Below are 19,628 nucleotides of genomic sequence, written 5' to 3' on the forward strand. Positions count from 1 at the left end.
GTCTTCTCTCAAATGTCAGTAGAAAGCAATGTGAAAGGACAAGGATGGGTCATGAGGAAGAACGCAGTGCAATACTTCACAGGCAAAATTACAAGCTGATGGATTGATGATGTGCAGACAGGACAGTGCACCAACACTCACAAGAGAGATAGATATTAGAGCTCTTTAATGCGGACTTTTTGGAACATATTTTCCAAAACCTTCTAGTGCCAGACTAACCTAACCAATAGGAATATATTAGATGGTAGAGAATCAGTCTGAAAGACAGCAAACTGTTTTGTTGCAGTCTGTTCCAGCAATGACAAACTGATTAACTCTTTTTGGCTCAGACTCCTGTCTATATCACAATATCACTTCTTCTTACAGCCTGTGCCTATCTTCCCTAGTTTTAGAGAAGCTCTCTGGGACTTTGCACCTGTATTTCACCCACCTTAGCTGGGTCCTAATCCTAACTTATGCTTGCCAGTGCAAATGCTTAACAGCAAGAAAGTTTTCACTTGTACTGTCCACCTTTACATCTGTAGTCAATAACAAGTAAATAGCTATCAGTACGAACACTCTACAGTGAAGTACTTCATTCTGTACTAAGTGAACCGTACTCATTGTGCAGATGGTCACTTTGGTTCTTATAAAGATTATTTTAGAAAACTTTCAAAGGATTTTAACACTTCTTAATATTCATTCAGAGAAACCTCAGCTCAATTCTAACCAGCAGACAAGAAAAATTAAAACACTAGAAAATATTAGCAAAGGAAAAGAACAAAATAGAAAACATCATTATGCAATGAATAAAATCATATGCCCCCCCAAGCCATACTTGGAATACTGCATGCAATTCTGGCACTCTGTCATTCAAAATAAGATGTAGTGTGGCAAAAGGTTCAGAGAAGGGTGACAAAGATGACTAGGTAAAGAATGGCACCTGAAAAAAGAATTACCGAATACAGTAAGACTCTTCAGCCTAGAAGGCAGAAGGTAGGAGATATAAGAAAAAAAGCAAACTGAAGAGGCATATAAAATTGTATTAGTATAAAGAAGGAGAATAGGTAGTGATTTGCTGATTTGCTCTTCCAATAGAAGTATAAGGGGGCATCTAAAGAAGTCAGCAATTACAAGATTCAAAAACAAAATCCAGGTAGTTCCTGTATAGATGGTTATCAAAGACAGAAATATGGGCTAGATGGATCATTGTTCTGACTGTACCCACGTTTCTAATGCCTGGAGATGAATCATTGCATGACATATCACGCAAATTGCAAATAATTTTTTTTTCAAAAATTACTAAAGATGGATTTTTTTTTTTGTTCTTATGTATGACTTTGCTTCCTTCAGCACAAGGAGCACTCCTTATCAGTGCCCTAGGTCATAACAAGCAGTACACTGCAAAACTAGAGTCAGGACTTCACACACATTCAAGACAGTGCCCTGAAGCATCACAGTTAGCATGCAGTCCTCCTAAAGCAAATATGAAGTTCAGTTCTACCATCAGATCCGTGAACATTCATGGCAACATGGGAACATTTGGTGACTGTATTGTATCTATAACATGCAAGCATATATAACAGTATTCTTCCATTACCTCTGTATGAGATCCTTTACTTCTGTGGTCTAGCAGCTGAATAAGTAGAATCCAGAGTTCTTTAATGCAGGTACAGGGATAATGGTGACTAGTAAGAGCCTCAGAAGGTCTCACCTGAAAGAATATAGAATAAAATTATTCAGAGAAGTGTTATTTCTGAAATTGCATTTTATACACCAGTATTTCCTCTTGTCTTGGCTGTTTAGTTTGAGGTTTTGGGGGTTTTTTGCAGTTAAATAATATAGTTATAAGTACACATTTAAACATGCATTATTTCATTAACATCTAAAATATCTCTATTATACAATAGAGTCTTTCCCAATTCTACATAAGTTACAGGTTGTGCTATTTCTTCGTCTCTTCTGATCTACTTTCAAACATTATTTAATCAAATAAAACCAGTATTCTAAGTCCTAAATGAAAAGGAATTACAATAAATACTGATTCATTGTCTGACAGAAAAGAAAAAATGATTGATTAGATTTTCTGGATGTTCTCAAGAAGAAAAATATTTGAAGTGATTTAATAGCTATTGTTATTTTTAACTGAAAAATCCTTAATGACTAGGCATAATGCTAGTAGAATATGTTTTTGTTGGCATGAGGATGTTAATGTTCCCACAACATTTCACAAAGTCTGCTTTTCGGTAAATTTACTGCAAGGCATTCTTTTAATATGCAGAAAACAGCATATTTCAAGTCATGTACGTTATTTGATTACTATTCCATATTTAACAAAATTCACTCAGACTGATGCATTTCAGATGCAAAACAGTCTTCTTGTGATTCATCTTTCAATTTTATATTCCCTGAATTGTGAAATGAAGTAAGTAAAACAGCAAAAGGAAGTGCTAAATATATTAAAAAAAAATCTCTGTATGCTTTAATGCTTTTAAGATCTACCAGAACTGTATTTGAAATAATCATAGTATAGACAAAACTTTACTTCCTCTATCCTAGGACCTATGAATCCACTGAACCGTATTCAGAGGTGGTAAAAACTGTGAGAAAACCTTTGCTTAAATAGTGTAATTCAGCACCTTTTACCTTCATCAAGGACACAATGGTAGAAATGTATAAAGAAAGGAGGGAAGACAAAGCAGCTCATACTCACTTTATCCCTAAACAATGAGTAGTTCAAGTCTGAATAACCAACCTACACCCTTCTAAAACAAAGAGGGGAATAGGCACCTAGAGAGATTAATTCATCTCACTCACTGCAGAAGAAAGAACTGTTGCTATCCTTCCCTGACAATGAAAAGAGCCTCAGGTGACTAGTTTAGCCAACTCTTAGACATCTATGTCTAATAAGATGGATCCTGAATTTTTATATCCTCATGCCCTTCCTGATCCATTCACGCACAGCTATTCTCAAATCACACTGGCATTTAAAGTAATTTCTGAATTTGGAAACCTAATGGTATAAATTAAAAATTTTATCAAAATATGCAATGCTAGTGACAGCAGTAGCTGTGTGAAAGAGACATTACAAAAGTGGGAGTGAATGACTAAAAACCCAGACTTTCACAATGAGAACAAGTATATCACCACAGTTTCAAATCTCTGTAATATTCTACTAGAATGCAAACTTTTTATTTATCACAGAATAATATGTTTATAACTACTGTTTCATACAGCTCCAAATGAAGTTTAAATACTGAACACTTTATTATAAATATGAATTATATGTATTTATAAATGTGACATATAATTTGTTTTTCTCTCGCTAAAGGATCCCGTTTATCCTATGAAATTGTCAGGGTGGACCCTGACAATGAATTTAAGAGCATCATGAGGTCAAGACTGAAATATTTTAAATAATTCTTTAAATAATTCTTTATACACATTCCACATATACTGTTCAGAGTATTTCACATGCCTTTGTCTCTCCTCATGCTTTTAGTTAAAGATCTGTTAGGGGAATCTCTCAATGTCCAGAATTAATTTTATGCCAAAATAATCTTGAGAATAAACATCAGTGTAACCACTAAAGTCTATTGTTTTAATATTCACTATTTAAATACTAACTTCCCAAAACTGAAGTGACTCAAAAATAACTCACTACCTAAGAGCAAAACAGATCTATCAGAAATGAGCAGTCTACGTATTACAGATGCACTATAACAGTGCAAGTTTTTATGAAAGTATTAGGTATACAAACTATCTTACAAATGAGAGTTTCATGCTTTCTACACGGACTACCAGTTGTTGCAGGAACTAGGTTTCTTCATCTACTGCTTGCATCTACTACTGTGCTACTCTACAAGATTTCAGGATCTCTTCTGCAGATGTGCAGTATCCATTCAGAATAGAGTTTGGCCAGTAGTATCAAAGCAAGACACCATGTGGATATTGGTTAGACTAAGGATAATCAAGATATTGTTTTCTTCAGACTCTGGATTTCCTCTCACAACATACTGAGTTCAGTGCTTTGGTAAGCATGTTTAAAACCTCAAATTGTGGTGCTGTTGAGACAAGAGATCTCGTGTGTCAGCGATGTGGCTGCTGAAAATTGAAGATATCCAAGGATGTATATTTCTTTGCCAAATGTGTCTCACAGCACACTGAGCTCAGTACATCACCCAAGTCAAGCATCTTCATATCGGAGCTGCCCAAGAAATAGATCTGAAAATATGCATCTGGAGGACTAGATTTTATGTCCCTCCTTCCAAGGATACCCACAAATGTTAAAAGCTGCAGTCCTGAATGTTCTCAGCCAAAACTCTAATGATGTGTTTTAGTGATGAGCTGATGGTGTCATCTACTCTGGGTACCAGTTGCATTTTCAACAATTTTGAGGGATGTTATTTCCATTACTGTATGACAGCAATGATTGCATACTATAGGAGCCACCAGCTGAAGAGATGTTATCCAGCTCAAGTGCAAGCTTCACTCCAGAAATTAGTCTCAAATAGAACTAGTTCAAGCTGTGCCCCAAGCCTAGGGAGAGCTGAAGAAAAAGCAGTGGTAAAACAATCTTCTCTCTTTGTAATGTGGCTCTGTGGAAGGATCAAATCTGTCATTTTATCATCTGACATTTCAAAGCCTACCATCAAGCACAATGTTCAACAGATACTATTTGAATCTTCTTTTAAAAAAATTACTCATCTATTTGCCTTTTGACAGGGAAGGAGGTTGCAGTATTATCTGATAATTTCGTTGATCGAAACTGATTTTAAAAGGTAACAGCTCTACAGGAATTTAGTTTAAAAGAACAGTTATCAAATGCTAGTACAGTCATTCCCCCTCACCCTCAAAAGTAACATGAAAGAAGGGAGATTCCATTTCTCATGTTTTTGTACTACAAAAATATAAATTATAAAGTGGTCACTGCTCAGAGTTCAGTCCTGCATTCATGGATCACACATGCCCACCTAAAGCCGGTTTCACAATAACACAAAGAAGATTACACAGCTCTTTTTCTGGCTGCTCTGTGGAGCTATTGTGACTTTCTAGCTTTGGAGTGCTCAAAAATAGGGAGAAAAATACTACAGCTATAGAAGGAATGAAAAAGAAAAGAAGAGAAGGACAAGTTTTCGCTTGACAAGTGTAAAAGCACAGTAACAGAAAGATGAGGTTGTGGAAATAGGCAGAGGTCAACAATAAACTGTAATATGACATTTTCTAGGTGTCCAGTTAGCTTACTGCCAGGATTAGTGTTATTCTCTTTTTGTTCCTGTTGAGAGAGTTTGAAAAGACTTTTTTTTTTTTCATCTGTCTAAACCTTTTAGACTGTGCCATGTTTGGCATTAAACCTGGAACACTGAACTTAGGAAATGTGGCACTCACTTCTGCTCTGTACACAGTGCATTTCAATATTACTCTCTCATTCAACTGCCAGATGGTCATGAATAAATATAACACAATTTGAGCTTCTAACAAATAACACTCTTTAAAACATGGAGATACAAAGCCATACCTAACATTTAAAACTTAGCAATAAGGAGTCATCTATGCCTTGGTGCAATATCTAATTCATATGGTTCCCAATACAAGCAACTAACTGTCCGTGTGTTATATAAAGAAAAGGAGTTACCTTTGTATACTTGTTGATGGACAAACTTATTAAATCAGATATGAGATTTCCACAGTGTTTTTCAAATAAACTGACACTGGTTAAATTCTCTCCAGTAAGATTTATGAAATGGTTAGCATATACGACTTGTCCTAAAACACAAAAGAAAATTAGACCTATTTAGTTCCAGGTTTCGCTGTAGGAATGTAAGACAGAGAGGATTTTTTTTTTCTTATATATATATATATATATTTTAAAATTGGTTTGTTGACCTGTATGTAATTTTAATTTACAAATTCACATGAGAAAGTTGATCCTTTCTAAATTCAAGCTAATCCCTTCATTATTGCACAGAAATCTGGTATTATTCAGGTTGACAGTAAAACAGTTTGGCACTTTACAGCCTTTTATTGGCACAGTTTTTGTGGTGGAATAAAGATTTATTTATCTTCAAGTTCCTCTTTGTCACATGCCAGTGCGCATGTTCTGGAATCATGACATGTTTTGCAGATATGCAAGTTGATGACAAACAATTCTGGAGAGGTCTAACACTTTCCTTTGGATGTGTTGATGTAAAAAGCTGGCATGATCTTGTTCCAACTTGAGCATTTGTAGACATTAACACAGATAAAATGGTAAAGTTAAGAGGCTATAAGATCTTATCCCACAGGCTTTTCAACAATACGACTCCCTTGACATCAGTGGAGCAGATGATATGTAGAATGAGCATGTATTTTATCCTTAGAAATGCAAGATGAAGCCCTGAACCCACTATCCTGCCACTAGTCTCAGCAGTGTGAAGTTTCAACACAGCATACTTTACAGAATGAGATAAGAACCTAAAAAATTCTAAAAGGCACATAAGAATACAAGATAAGATAATATAAGCAGAGATATTACCGTCTTTACTAGTAAATTTTATTGTTAAAAAGCACAAGCTTTCTCTTACAAGGACAGGTTACTGCATTATTACTCAGAACATTATCTAGAAATATATACTGAATTCTGGACAATAAATTGCCTCCAACACTTTTGTTATCCTTTCTCTAAAATGCCCTAAAAAAGGAAAACAGGTTATCTTGCAAGAGATCATAAAAGAAACTTAGAATTACAGAACAAACAGCCAACCCACACACACCATCCAGTAACACAGACATGCAGGAACAGAGACAATGTGTTAATCCGAGCAAGGCTGCGTTTTGACAGCACTCAGAGCTGGCAAAAGCTAATCCAAGAGTTCAGATTTAGTACCAGTTACCTGGGCTAAACATACAGCGCATTCTTTCAAGGCCTCAACATTACTTCAACTGTTGCAATTCCTATATGGAACTTATATTGATAATTTATAATAAGAGCGGGGTCGGGAAGGGGAAGGTTTGGTTGTAGTGACACAAAGTTTATAAAACAAAATACATTTTGGTGATTTATTTCGGTAGAATGGACATGGAAAATAGACATAAACCTCAAAAAAACAACAAAAGTTCTCTTCTGTATTTTAGCAATTCTTCAGCAAACTGAACTACTTTGAAGCTGAGTTTTTCAATTGCAATCTATGACCTTTTTTATCTAACTTATATGAGCCGCTTACTTTTATCAATTTACTTCTTGCCCTTTTGAAGCCGTTTTAAAAAAATTTAAAAAGATATTGCCTTGCCTTTTTCTTGCTGTACTTTTACAAGCTACTCTGATTGATGCTTCTTCTGTTGCCCGATATTTTCTTAGTGTTGCACATGGTTAATAATATAAATTCTCTGCTCTGAGAATTCTTGTTCCAGTCCATCCCTGGACACTTTTCCACTGTTTTCGTCAAATTACCATTCACTGCCATGCATTCTGGATATCTGCAAATGCATTTTTATTTGTGATGTCAAGAAGTGCATGGTCACTAAATATTTTGTACTTTTTATCAATTGAGAACCAACTATCATCTTGGTCAAGTTTTGACAGAACAAATTCCTAATACAATTTCATTTAATTTGAACCACATGAAGATTCACAAAGAACCTGCCTTTACCATATTTGAGTTTACTTCATTAAATACAGCTATGCTTAAAAACCACCAAAACTAGCATATGATTCTGAACAAACTAGATGAGAAAACTAGGCAAGTCATATGTAAAGAGTAAGTTCAAGGAAAAAATCTGTGTACTTACTCATCATTTTTTCTCCTAGTATATGAAGAACTTCCAGTATTAGCCAATTAATATCCAAGTGGAGATGTAGTAAATGCCATGATGGGGGAAAGACCTGTGATTAGAAATTACACACATTTACTTAAACAGTTTCTTAGTGAATTCTGGATACTATACTAAGACAGCGTGGTCAAGCTTTGGAACAAACTGCCCAGGTTAGCAGTGGAATCACCATCCCTGGAAGCATTCAAAAATTTGGGTTCATGGTTTAGTGGAGAACATGGAGCTGCTATAGTAACATTTGGAGTTGACTTCTCCAACCTTAACAATTCCATGATACTTAACAACTCTAAGATGGCCTGCAGTGAACATTACGGATATCTGTGATCAAATACAATGCAACATACAAACATGCCATTCAGGTAAAGGGAAAAAAAATAAAAAACTTTCATGACAATTAATTCTGACTGTAGAGGATGTTTATGAAGTCTTGATTCAAGCTTGACAAATTACAACACCCTTAGTTATTCTTCTGTTAACAGAAAAGTATTAGGTAGCACACAAGCTACTAAAGTGAGCTTTTAAAACAATTCCAAAATTTCAATATTCTCTTCCTTAAAGTTGACTTGAAATTACTGTTTTATCAGCTCAACAGTGGCTCTACTGACAAGCGAAACAAACAGAAAGATTCAAAATACTGCTTCTCAGTGGATCATCCCTTTCCAGATACTAGTTTATACAACCCAAGATCGAAATTCCTTTTTTTCTTTCTAAAAGATCTGAAAGCATTAGCTATCATATATATGCACAAATCCTAATGGTGTATACTTCACTAGTGTTTAATGCTACAGTGCCTCCTTCCACATCTGCAGTTTTCTTTATATACAAGATCTTTTCTTATTCTGAGCCAGATTTCAGAATGTATTTTTAAAGAAATGCCCCTCCTACTTGGAAGCTCAGAAACTGTAAGCATCAGTAGGGACAAACACCAAGGAATTTTTTAAACATGCTGTGCTAATTCAAGTCTACTTATCTACCTCTAATTGGTATTATCATTTGTATAGCGTAGGAAGAATTCTGAGGCTACAGAACATAAAAATACATAGATAAATAAAGACAACGACAGAAAAAAAAACAGAATTCATTAGTTGAGTATGCCAAATGCAGGAATGGCAATTAATAGAGGAGAAAAAAACCAAAACAAAGATACTTATATTAAACCAATACTTAGCAAGTTGAATACATAATGTCACATAAAAAGATTAAAATTATAGAAGACATCAACCTTTGCCTGATGTTGAATAGTAAATGCTGCCAGGACATTACTAGGGAGTTCACAAAGGTGACCAATGTGCATAGTCAAAGCATGAAGCTCTTCCACCAATACTGACGGTAACTGCGCTTCTAGCTCTTCATACGGATGCAGCATTCCATCATTTTCCACTTTAGGGGGTTCCAGATACCTCAATATACATAAAAATACACACAATCAGAAAACAGGTAAGAAGAAGCTACACAAAGCTTGGTACAAAGCTACACAAAGTTAGTAAATTGTGTGCAAATCTCACCTGAAGATGAAAACTTTCACATAATGCAAAAACTTAATACACTGATGCCTGATGCTCTCTGCTTCAGAGTGCAAGTTTGCAGCTTGACCTGAAGTAAAAGAGACCAATAATTTAAAGTAGATGTGACCAACCCATGGCTTGTCTAACAATTGCATTCTCCATAGTAATTAAACCAGGCCACTTGAAAGCCACTCTGTTTTCTGAGGACAACTTGTGAGGTGGCTGGTGGCAAACACCCACTTCTAAATGTCATCTTACCAGAAGTTTCATTCTTTATCTTACCATCTCAGGCACATATCCAGATACAGAGAGAAAAGGTGGCCCTCAGGAAAGATGACAGATGCAAGCACTCAATGCTAGAAAAATAATTCAGCCCTACTACTCTGCTCCCTGACTGCTTCCAAGACACCTTCAGTGAAGATGTATAAAATAATTTATCAGCACCTTTTCCTCTTGGGGGACTTAAATAGGTAGATTTATTTGGAAATATGCTTTGCAGCTTCTCTTCCTAGGAAACATCGTATTGTTGCACAGTGCCTTCAGGTGTGTAATACTAAAAGCCATCCATTCACAATCCTGCCTTTCACTTGCAGCTCTGCATCTTTTCAGCCAGTTTTTGCAGCTATGTGTCTCCTTTCCTGTGCTCTCTGAAGCTGTCGCTCTCATGGCATTACCATCCTCACCTTGCACCTGCAAGCTCAAACACCATCACTACAGCAGAGTCAGGGAAGGTTTGGGTTAGATAGAAAAAGGTTCTTCACCCAGAGAGTGGCTGGGCACTGGAACAGGTTCCCCAGGGAAGCAGTCACAGCACCACGACTGACAGAGTTCAAGAAGTGTTTGGACAGTACTCTCAGGCACGTGGTGTGACTCTTGGGACTGGTCCTGTGCAAGGCTAAGGGCTGGACTTGGTCCTTATGGGTCCCTTCCAACTCAGCATATTCTGTGATTCTGTGATTCACTAGAAGCCAATGCCACTGGTGTGAGAATCATTCCTTATTTATTCCCACACCTTGCCTTGTAGCTTTCAGCTTTTATTAGAGAAAGATGAAATTTAGTGCATAACAAAGCAAATAGGGAAAAAAGAACTATAGAACAGTTCTTTGGTGTCCAGCTACCATATAAAAGTTCAAATGTAATTTAAAACAGGCTATTTCCACATATGTATTAAATGTCAACATAATTAGAGTTTTAAGGTACAATCAACAACAGCATATGAAAGAAGCTTGATAATTTCACAAAAATTATTTAAATGGTAGAAAATTACAATATCAAAACAAAATAACGTGTAAAAATATTCATTCATAGAACACTAGCACTTCATTTGTAATGAGAAGATACTACAAACATTTTATTTCTGAGTAATTACTGAACTTCTCAACTTGCTAAGTAATTCAGCCCTCAAACTTACAATAAGCCCAAGGCTGCAATAATCCTTCAGAAACATACTGCTTCTCATGCTTCAGTATTTAATTGAAACAAAGAATGTTGTAGTGATCCCATTTTATTGATCTTGCTGCAAAGATAAATTAAGTTTGTAAATAACTCTAAACAAATATAACTAGTTTAAATGTAAGCCAAGGGAACACTGAAAAAAATCCCAAACCACTACCTTTGTAACTAAAATAGCTACTGGGATTTTTGATGCAACTTTCCATTCTTAATTAAATGAGTTACCAGTTTTGCAAAATTCTACCTTAGGGGTGACACCTTAGCTCAAGTCACATTAATGCAACATTCCCACAAAGGTCAGTAAGGATTGCCCTGAGATATACCATACAGGCAGATCTGGTTACAAACTGACTCCCAACATTTCCACTACCTATTTTGATACTACTGTATCTCACTTGGTTGCCTATATTTCTACCCTTACTGCAGATTTATGCTGGTTATCTGCTGTTCTGCAGCACTCTCCAAAAGTCCTCAGTCAAGAGTCAAAGCACAAGTGTGATCTGTGAGAATATACTTCTGTAATTAAAACGTTGTCAGATACATATCCCAGTCAAATTAAATGTGTAAAACTTACCAAAATCAGAGGAACTCATTTGTACTAGGTTTTCCAGTCTCCATATCTGTTGCCTAATTAATGGAATACAACGGTTTATAGCATTTATATAAGTAAAAGTTCTTTAACTACACTTCAGTAAGGTCTAAATAGAACCAAGAAAGGTGAGAGGTGTTTCCTGCTTTGTAGTTCTGAAAAAGCATCAGAAATGTAACTTGGGAAAGACTGTTAGTGGTAGGCAAAAGACACATGCAAGTGTGAAGGGATGACACTGATAGAATTTTTGCTTGCTTTTAAAACACTGAACACAGTAACAACCAAATACTGCAATAACTGGCCAAATATTGGGGGAGGGAAAAACCAGCCATACACACCATAAAACCCCAAAAGCCATTCCCTGCAAGTGATCTTTCCACAAGCATAACAACTTTACATCTGACCATGGAATAAGCCTGAAAGTTAGTCCTTATGGCATACACTCAGTATACACTAAATTAATTCACTTTGTGAATGTGCTCCAGTAAATTCTGTCACCAGCTTTTCCCGCTTAGGGTGGTAAGCTGCTGAACTCCAGCACAAGAGATAAACAGCAATAAATACAGTAGAGTAAATAGAGAAAGTGTCTCTAGAAAAGTTAAAGCTCAGTTCAGTTTTGGAGAGGAAAGAGAATATTTTTAAAGAAGCTAACTGCCACTGCAAATGAAAATTTTAAAAAAGGTGTAACATAGGTAAATACTTGGTCATATTCTGCAACAACTGTTATTTGCAAGTGGTCTTCAAGTACAGTCTCCACAGAGATAATGCAGCACTAAACTGAATATATGAAAAACACAACTGTGTCAGACAGACTTTTGAAAGAAAATGTTGCATAAATTGAGGAGTGGGCTCTCTGCCTCATTTGCTCTCTGCAACAACTACTGAAGGATTCTAACACAGGATACTTGGATCCAACATAGATCAAATGTTCTTACAGAAAAAACCCTGAAAACTAGGAGGCACCTAACAGATCCAAAAATCCAAATTGCAACCTGCATATTAAAGGGCAAACACTAAAACTATCTCTCTTAGTTCTTTCTCATTGGATAAAATCATGTCAGCTAGCCAAGATTAGATTATCTTCAGCCCTTTAAACGGGTTGTGGAGCTTTTTGGTCTGTTTTGAAATCCAAGTTGAATTTCTGCTTGGATTTTCAAGTATTTCAACCATGTAAAAAGGAGGAAGTCTAAAATAGGAGGACTTTATGAAACACAGCTGTTGAGACTGAAGGTTAGAGAAGGAAAGTGACAAAAAGAAGACATACACACACAAAAGAAAAAAAGACTCCCCAGTGAATTGACAAAAGACAAAATGCCATGGGCTAATAAAATAAAAGCACAAACCGGGCATGAGAAGTATAACGTAAGTGCCATCATTTAAATAAATAATTTTAATTTCAATTTGCATTTGTACCTGAAAGATTGATCCTCACAGTTGTTAATCATTAAATAATTTGATTCGCAAATAAATATTCTGAGAGATAAACTGGTACATCTGTTTATTAATCAAAGATATATTGTTTTAATATACTCACTTAAATGATTACATGGCTCTCATTCACTTTGACTCACACTTCTATGAAAATTATGTGATCACGTAATCACATGTATTATTAGTATGCCATTACTGCTTTAACTTGCAGTTCTGCAATATACTATTATTATTTATTACAATATTAAAAACATTAAATTGCAATCTTTAATATTATACTTAGACATTAAAAAAGACTAGGTTTCTGTAAGCATGTATTTAAACAAAGATATTAACTGTACTTCATAAATTGAACTATTTACAGCCAGCTTATCCTCAAGAACTATTGTAACTTACAGCTAACACATACAATTTCTACAGTGGAAAAAAGGAGTTAATTCAACAGACCAACTGCATTGCTGTGTCACTGCCCAGTGATTTTATGTTAATGAACAGTCAAAAAATTAGACTAAATGCTGAAATTTTTAACTAAGTTAAACTTAAATCTTCATTATCAGTTTGTTTTCAGGTTGTGGGTTTTTGGGTTTTTTTTAAATATCTTAAAGTCAAAGCTTGCATCAAGCAAAACTAAATAACACTGGTTTTAATACACTTCCTGCCATCTATGCTATCATGTTTCAATAAGCCAGACCCTATTAATCATGTTTCACATCATGCCCTTGGTCAAACCTTAAAGGCATGGCAGAATCCACTACAATGAAAGGAATGATGGAATACATCACATATATTTGTGGAATCATACAAAAGCTTCTCTCCCATCCGCTCTCTGTATGTGCTGTACATTCTGAGGATTATCAGTAGCAAAGAGGATTATCAGTGATCTGTGTATTTGCATTGACCAGATTAAGCATCAACATTGAATTAGTCAAACACTGAGTAACTGTATCCGAAGAGATTGCTGAAGCTATCCTAATCCAAACAATTAAAGAAAGTGCTGCATCCAGCATTTATAGTATTTGATTTTTAACCTCCACTTTCCTTTATGCACAAAAAGGGACTAAAAATCTTCAAAAGACAACTTCTATTATATGGGTAGCACAACCTCTTTCAAGGAAATCTCACAGTTTGTTCATATATTCTGAAGCCAGAGCCTTCTAAATTAACCCCAATACTCTCTTGTAATAACTATAGTTACCAATTCTTTATCTAGTGATGGCTAAGATATGTATCGCACTACTGAGAAACTTATTATTAAGTCACATAATATTAAAAATCAGTGACACAATGTACTTCTTCCTGCAATCCCATCTCTGCCTTATCCATCACTTACTGGAGCATTAAACAGACAGCATAATCTTTTTTAGATGCATTGCATAGCCCAGTCTTTTATGTTATTACTATCAAAAAAATGAAAAGTTTGTTACATCTTTAAGGTGGGTATAACTACAGAAACAGATTAATTGTAAAATACAACATTGTCATACCTAAGTAATCCAAAGAGAAATCCACAGGATTCAACTAACGCCATTTCAGTAACCCACTGAAAGCCAAACATTTCCACTACATCTTCTTCATAGTCATTTGGAGAAGGATCAAGTCTCAGCAAAACCCTGTAAAATAGAGCCAACAATATTCATACATTCCCCAATAATAAACCTATGGAATACAAAACCTACAGCTGGCTTATGTACCACCAATACTTTCTGAATATATCAGCAACATGTATCCTATATATGTCTCAAAAGACAGTTTACATTTTACAGCAATATGATACATAGTATATGACAACACTTAGCTTCAAGAGCATGAAAACAGGATATAGTCACAGGTCACAACATATTTTGAAACAAATAAAAATTAACAAGCTACCACCTTGAAGCATCTTCATCCCTACAGAGGGGCCAAGACATAACATGCACACGTCAGTCCTTACAGAGAGGGCTGCTACATAAGATAACACGTTCCACCATAAGTGTATGTTTGGAATCTGTCTCAATGCACACTACATGCCTAATAACTAATGACAGAACATACATTAGTTCCTTTATATACATTTAATAATATTTATACAGAAAACTGATAAAAACACAATTTTAGGGAAGTGAACAGATGAGGGTCAAAATATTACCTCATCATTATAACTTAAATAACACTAGGCCATAAATATCCTTCACTCTGGCTAAAAAAAAAAAAATGAGTAAAATGGTAATTCTGATATTATTTAAAGTGTAGAAAATCAGATACCTGGATATTTTTAAAACATTACTAATTGCACAAATAGAAAAATATTTCATTAATGTCCTTTAAAAAAAAAATCACAGCAAGCTGTATAATAATAATATCAAAGTAAATTATTTCAGAATTTTCCCATGGCCCTTTATAAAATACTACCATAGAGACGAAGCTCAATCCACCAATATGCAAGAAATATTTCTATTTCAGCTAACTTTCAGCACTCTACCTGACATCGATTTGAATGAAGGCACTACGATCCAACCAAAATATATCATAAATAAGGCAGGGAATGGGGGAGGTGCAGTGGAACCCCCTCTAAGGCTTTACAGAAAAGGCTGTGGAAGTGAAGGTTATAAACAAAATAACACATAATATGAGAGTTGGCAGGAAGGCAGACAGAAAGATTCGGCTTTTGCAGGAAAAACAAGACAACCCCTGTAGGATGAGCAAATGGCACAGAAAACTAAGCTGGATCACAGACAGTAAAGCAGATAACGAAACCAAAGTAACATTTTAAAATACCACAGAAAATACTTACCTGCCGAGCATGCAAATTCTGAACCTTAAATCAAGAATGCAGGCAAAGGTAAAGCTTTGAGAAAGATGGTCTTAAAGCTACAAAGGACAGTCCCAGCAATCTGGGGCAGCTGGGCAGAGCAGGTTTGTTTCTGTGGTGTGGAAAAGAGAGAAAGGGCCAGCATTTAATAGAGCATATGACTGGGAAAAGCAGTGCTGAAGCCCCTTCAGAGATTTAAGTGATCTCAGATGCTGTTGTCCAACAGGCCAGTCTTGAAGTATCCTAACAGGCTTGTAAACATATCTTTTTCAATATCTTAAAAGCAAGTTCACAAAGCTAGGAATTGGACCTAGAACACTGTTCAAAGCTGTTTATCAACACAACTGCCCTTCCCACTTTGGTATACCACCAAGTTGATCTCAGGACCATAAGAGCTGAAGAACAAACTGATCTGGAAACTTGTCAGCGTTCAGAGGCACCAAATATGAGTGGAAAGAACATCTTAAAGGGTTCTTATATTTGTAATTCAAAAAAATCTCATACCTCTTAAGAGACCCATTTGCTAAATAAGACTCCGCAGAGAAGCTTCTCCCTCCATTTTGGTTGTCAAAAGCACAAGAAAAACAAGGTGGCTTCTCATTCTCCACTTCCATTGCCATATCCAAGCTCTCAGTAAAAAATGAGGGTGTGGACAAAGCCTCAAATTTGTCCTCCATTGCTTCCACCTGACCCAGAAAATAAACAGATGTTAAAATACCCATAGTGTTTCTTCAAATAAATTTCTCATTGTTACAACTCTGCATAATCCCTCAGCTCAAGTGAGGACACAGATCCGATTAATTGTAACATAAGACTAAAAGCTGAGAGCACCAAGGCAGGCAATCACGGTTTCATACTGTGCCTGAAAATTCTGCCGCTTCGTGCAACTTCATCTTCCTCTGTCACAACCTGTTAAAGAACTCAAATCAGTAACTAAAAAAAACCCTGAACAGATTCATTTCCTTCTGGTTTAGCTATCTAAATTAACTAGCCACAAGGTTAGACTAGCAGTAGGGCAAAATATGGGGCAAAAAATGCAGGAATGCATTACAAGGCATGGGTGAGCTATTTTGAGCAACACTTCATTTTATGACCAGAGTAGCTATGCTATGAAAATACATCATGCATTACAGGTTCCCAGTTGCCCATAACTTTAAGGCAACATTACAGATTAAGCTCCTTCTAGGAAGCAGTAAATACACCCCATATGACAATTACAGAACTCTGAAATAGTAAAGTTTTAAAGCTCAAAAAATTACTGTACAGCTGATTCTCACATAGTTAGAAATTCTTCTTAAAAAAAAGTCTAATTACCTAGGAATCTGAAAAAAAAGAAACAAAACCAAAGAAGGATTATCATGTCCAAAAGAATTTCACTGTATAGTTAGTTAGTGTATTCATATACAACATATCAAAAGAGCCGAACCAGGTAACAAGTGTCACAGAGTTCCACAAAAATATGCAAACAATTTAACTAAGACCCTAAATGAAGTTTTCAATTTCATTGCTGGCAGATTTTGTTACAGTTCTTGCAGAAACTAGTTTACACCATGGCTAGAAGTGGGTAGTACAGGCTTGACTGAAAAATAAGCTCAAGGAAAAAAAAAAAAAAAGAAAACAGTTTCTGTTCTACTTTCTCCCATCCATTCACATCTCTGCAGAGCAGCAAGAAGGGAAAGAACGACTTCAGTGCTCCAGTTTACAGCAGGTCCCTACGTACGGGTGTTGGCAGAGCTGGCGAGGCAGCTGAAGGGAATGTCCTCAACCACATGAATTTCTAAGGAAAGCCTGTTCAATTTGGAGTAACGAAACTGCCCCGGACGACAGAAAACACTGGGAGAAAAGGTACAAAAAGGGCAGCTCTTCCCGGCCGCAACTCCCATCAGCTCTGTACTTGTCTATGACACCCCTGATCCCGCGGAACCAAATGACTTTAAGCACCGCAACTTTCTTGGTCACCCATGCAGGAGAAACCTCTCAGGGGGCTGCAACGCGCGGGCAGAAGCCGCAAACCGGCGAGGGAGCCGCCCAGAGGAGCATCCCAGCCGCCAAGGGAGCCGCCGGCGGGCAGCACAGGGGTCTCCGGGCGGCGCCGCGGCCGTACCTGCGCTGCGGGGCCGCCGAGCCCCTTCCGCGCCCGCCGCCCGTCCGTGCGTCCCGCGCGCCACCGTCACGCGGGCACTGCGCATGCGCCGCGGCGCCGATTGGCCGCCGGCCGCTCCTCCTCCCGCGGCGGCCGCTCCTGCTCCTCCTCCTACTACTGCTCCTCCTCCTGGTCCTGTTCCTCCTCCTCCCTCCCGCGCGGTCTCTTCCTCTACCCGTTTCACGTCGCCTGCTCTGCTCCGCCCACCCCAGGGCGGTTCGCCGCGTGCGGCGCCGGCTGCTCCTCCCGGTGTCACCAAGCCGCCTTGGTTTCCCTGCTTCCGTGGCCGTCCCTTGCCCGGCCACCCACCACAAGTGGTGTCTGGCCACCTCTCGCCTGAACACCACCGTCTTGCCACAGCTACTTAGTGCCCACATCAGATGTAGCTTCCTTTGTACTCACAGAATCATGGAATCAAGATGGTTTGGGTTGGAAGAGACCTTACAGTTCCAACCCCCCTGCCATGGGCAGGGACACCTTCCACTAGATCAGATTGCTCAGAGCCCCATCCAGCCTGGTCTTGAACAGCTCCAGGGATGGGGCATCCACAAGTTCCTTAGGCAACCTGTTCCAGTGTCCCACCACCCTTACAGAATTTTTTTTTGTAATATCTAATTTAAATTTACTCTCTTTCAATTTGAACCCATTCCCCCTTGGCCTGGCACTACATGCTCTTGTAAGTAGTCTTGCCTCATATTTCCTATAAGTTCCCTTGTACTCCAATTGTTCACTACCTTTCTCTGGTTTCTTTCTTGTCCAGCCTTTAAATAACTTCATTTTCCTTCTTCTCTTAGGCCTTCTCAGTTCACTCATCTCCATGCTCCCTCACAGAGATGGGCAAAAGGTCCCTCTGGTCTTTTCTGATGCCCTATAGACCCAGATCCAACCTTCCCTTGTCTGCCAGGTAATGCCCAACAACTCCAATCATAAGAAATTCTCATCAAGTACTGTTTAGTGCATTTGAAATTCAAGCTGGGTAGCACTCCTATCATTTACTAAAGCACCTTCATTGGGTATGTCAGTCACCATAGATTAGGGTGACTGAATAGGTGTAGGGTGAAAGTCCTAACACCTGTGCCTAGCATAACATAGCTTAAAACGCATACTATACAGCCAGTGGTTTCTGGTCTTTTTAAAAAATATTATATTATTTTGGATTGCTGTGGTTTGATTTCATTTCAAAATGAATGCTCTTCCACTTTTGCCTAGCTTTCGGGTGCAAGCTAACAGCAGTGCACGGAACTTGCTTCTAGTAAGAAAGTTGCTATAAAAAGTTTTGTTGTTGCTGCTACATCTTGCTGTGAAAACTCTGGTATGATTCAAAATGCTTCGTTTGCTTCAGCGTCTGTAAGAATCTCTCATTTCCTTCTTTAAATTCCTCTCTAATTAAAAAAACAGTACATCATGGTTAAATAAAACTGTACCCAGGATAACCCTGATTTCCATATGCAGATTTATCTGCACTGACAGCCCCCTCTCCCTCTCTTAGTCTTTCTGTTTCCTCTCTCTCCCTCTCTCTCCCTCTTTCTCTTCCCCTCTCTTTCTCTCCCTGTCTTTTTGTCTCTCTTTATGTCTATTGCATTATGCCTGAATAATTTTCACTCTTTTTTTTTCCTCCCCTCTTGCACGCACATGCTAAAATAACTAGACAAAGATGCAAGGTGGTTGCTGCAGTCCCTGTCTCTAGGAAAGAACCAAGAAAGCTTAGGATTGCAATGCCACCTTTCCTTTTTTTCTTTCTTTTCTTTTTTTTTTTTCTTCCCCAGCCATGCTCGGTGATTAAACTTCCTCAGGATGGGGAAGAAAAGGAGCTGGAAATGAAATAGGGTTGAGGAAAAATCCCATTGCAGCAGCTGCAGCCAGCGGTGTGTGCTGCCAGATGTGTGAAGGTTCCTGGGGTCCTTGTCACTAAAAGGCAGTATTCAAATA

General features: G+C 37.5%; 1 protein-coding gene across 3 annotated transcripts in view; it reads right to left on the bottom strand.

The window, feature by feature from the left end:
- Positions 1-17,808, bottom strand: part of MMS22L (MMS22 like, DNA repair protein) — a 98,027-nt gene extending 80,219 nt beyond the window's left edge. The window contains exons 1-9 of one of the 3 annotated variants that reach the window (XM_051778163.1): positions 17,661-17,808; positions 16,061-16,242; positions 14,250-14,375; positions 11,320-11,372; positions 9,294-9,381; positions 9,011-9,188; positions 7,747-7,840; positions 5,615-5,745; positions 1,580-1,693 (exon numbers count right to left, since the gene is read on the bottom strand). In XM_051778163.1, coding sequence (XP_051634123.1) covers positions 1,580-1,693; positions 5,615-5,745; positions 7,747-7,840; positions 9,011-9,188; positions 9,294-9,381; positions 11,320-11,372; positions 14,250-14,375; positions 16,061-16,233 — 957 coding nt within the window. In that variant the 5' untranslated portion in view covers positions 16,234-16,242; positions 17,661-17,808. Of the gene's footprint in view, positions 1-1,579; positions 1,694-5,614; positions 5,746-7,746; positions 7,841-9,010; positions 9,189-9,293; positions 9,382-11,319; positions 11,373-14,249; positions 14,376-16,060; positions 16,243-17,463; positions 17,604-17,660 lie in introns of those variants that run through there. The other 2 variants (XM_051778160.1, XM_051778162.1) reach the window with 2 other exon arrangements.
- Positions 17,809-19,628: the final 1,820 nt, after the last annotated feature.

This window comes from Manacus candei, unplaced genomic scaffold, assembly GCF_025592945.1.
Source record: "Manacus candei isolate 608988 ecotype Guabito, Panama unplaced genomic scaffold, ASM2559294v1 h1tg000011l, whole genome shotgun sequence".
In the NCBI taxonomy this organism is placed as follows: domain Eukaryota; kingdom Metazoa; phylum Chordata; class Aves; order Passeriformes; family Pipridae; genus Manacus; species Manacus candei.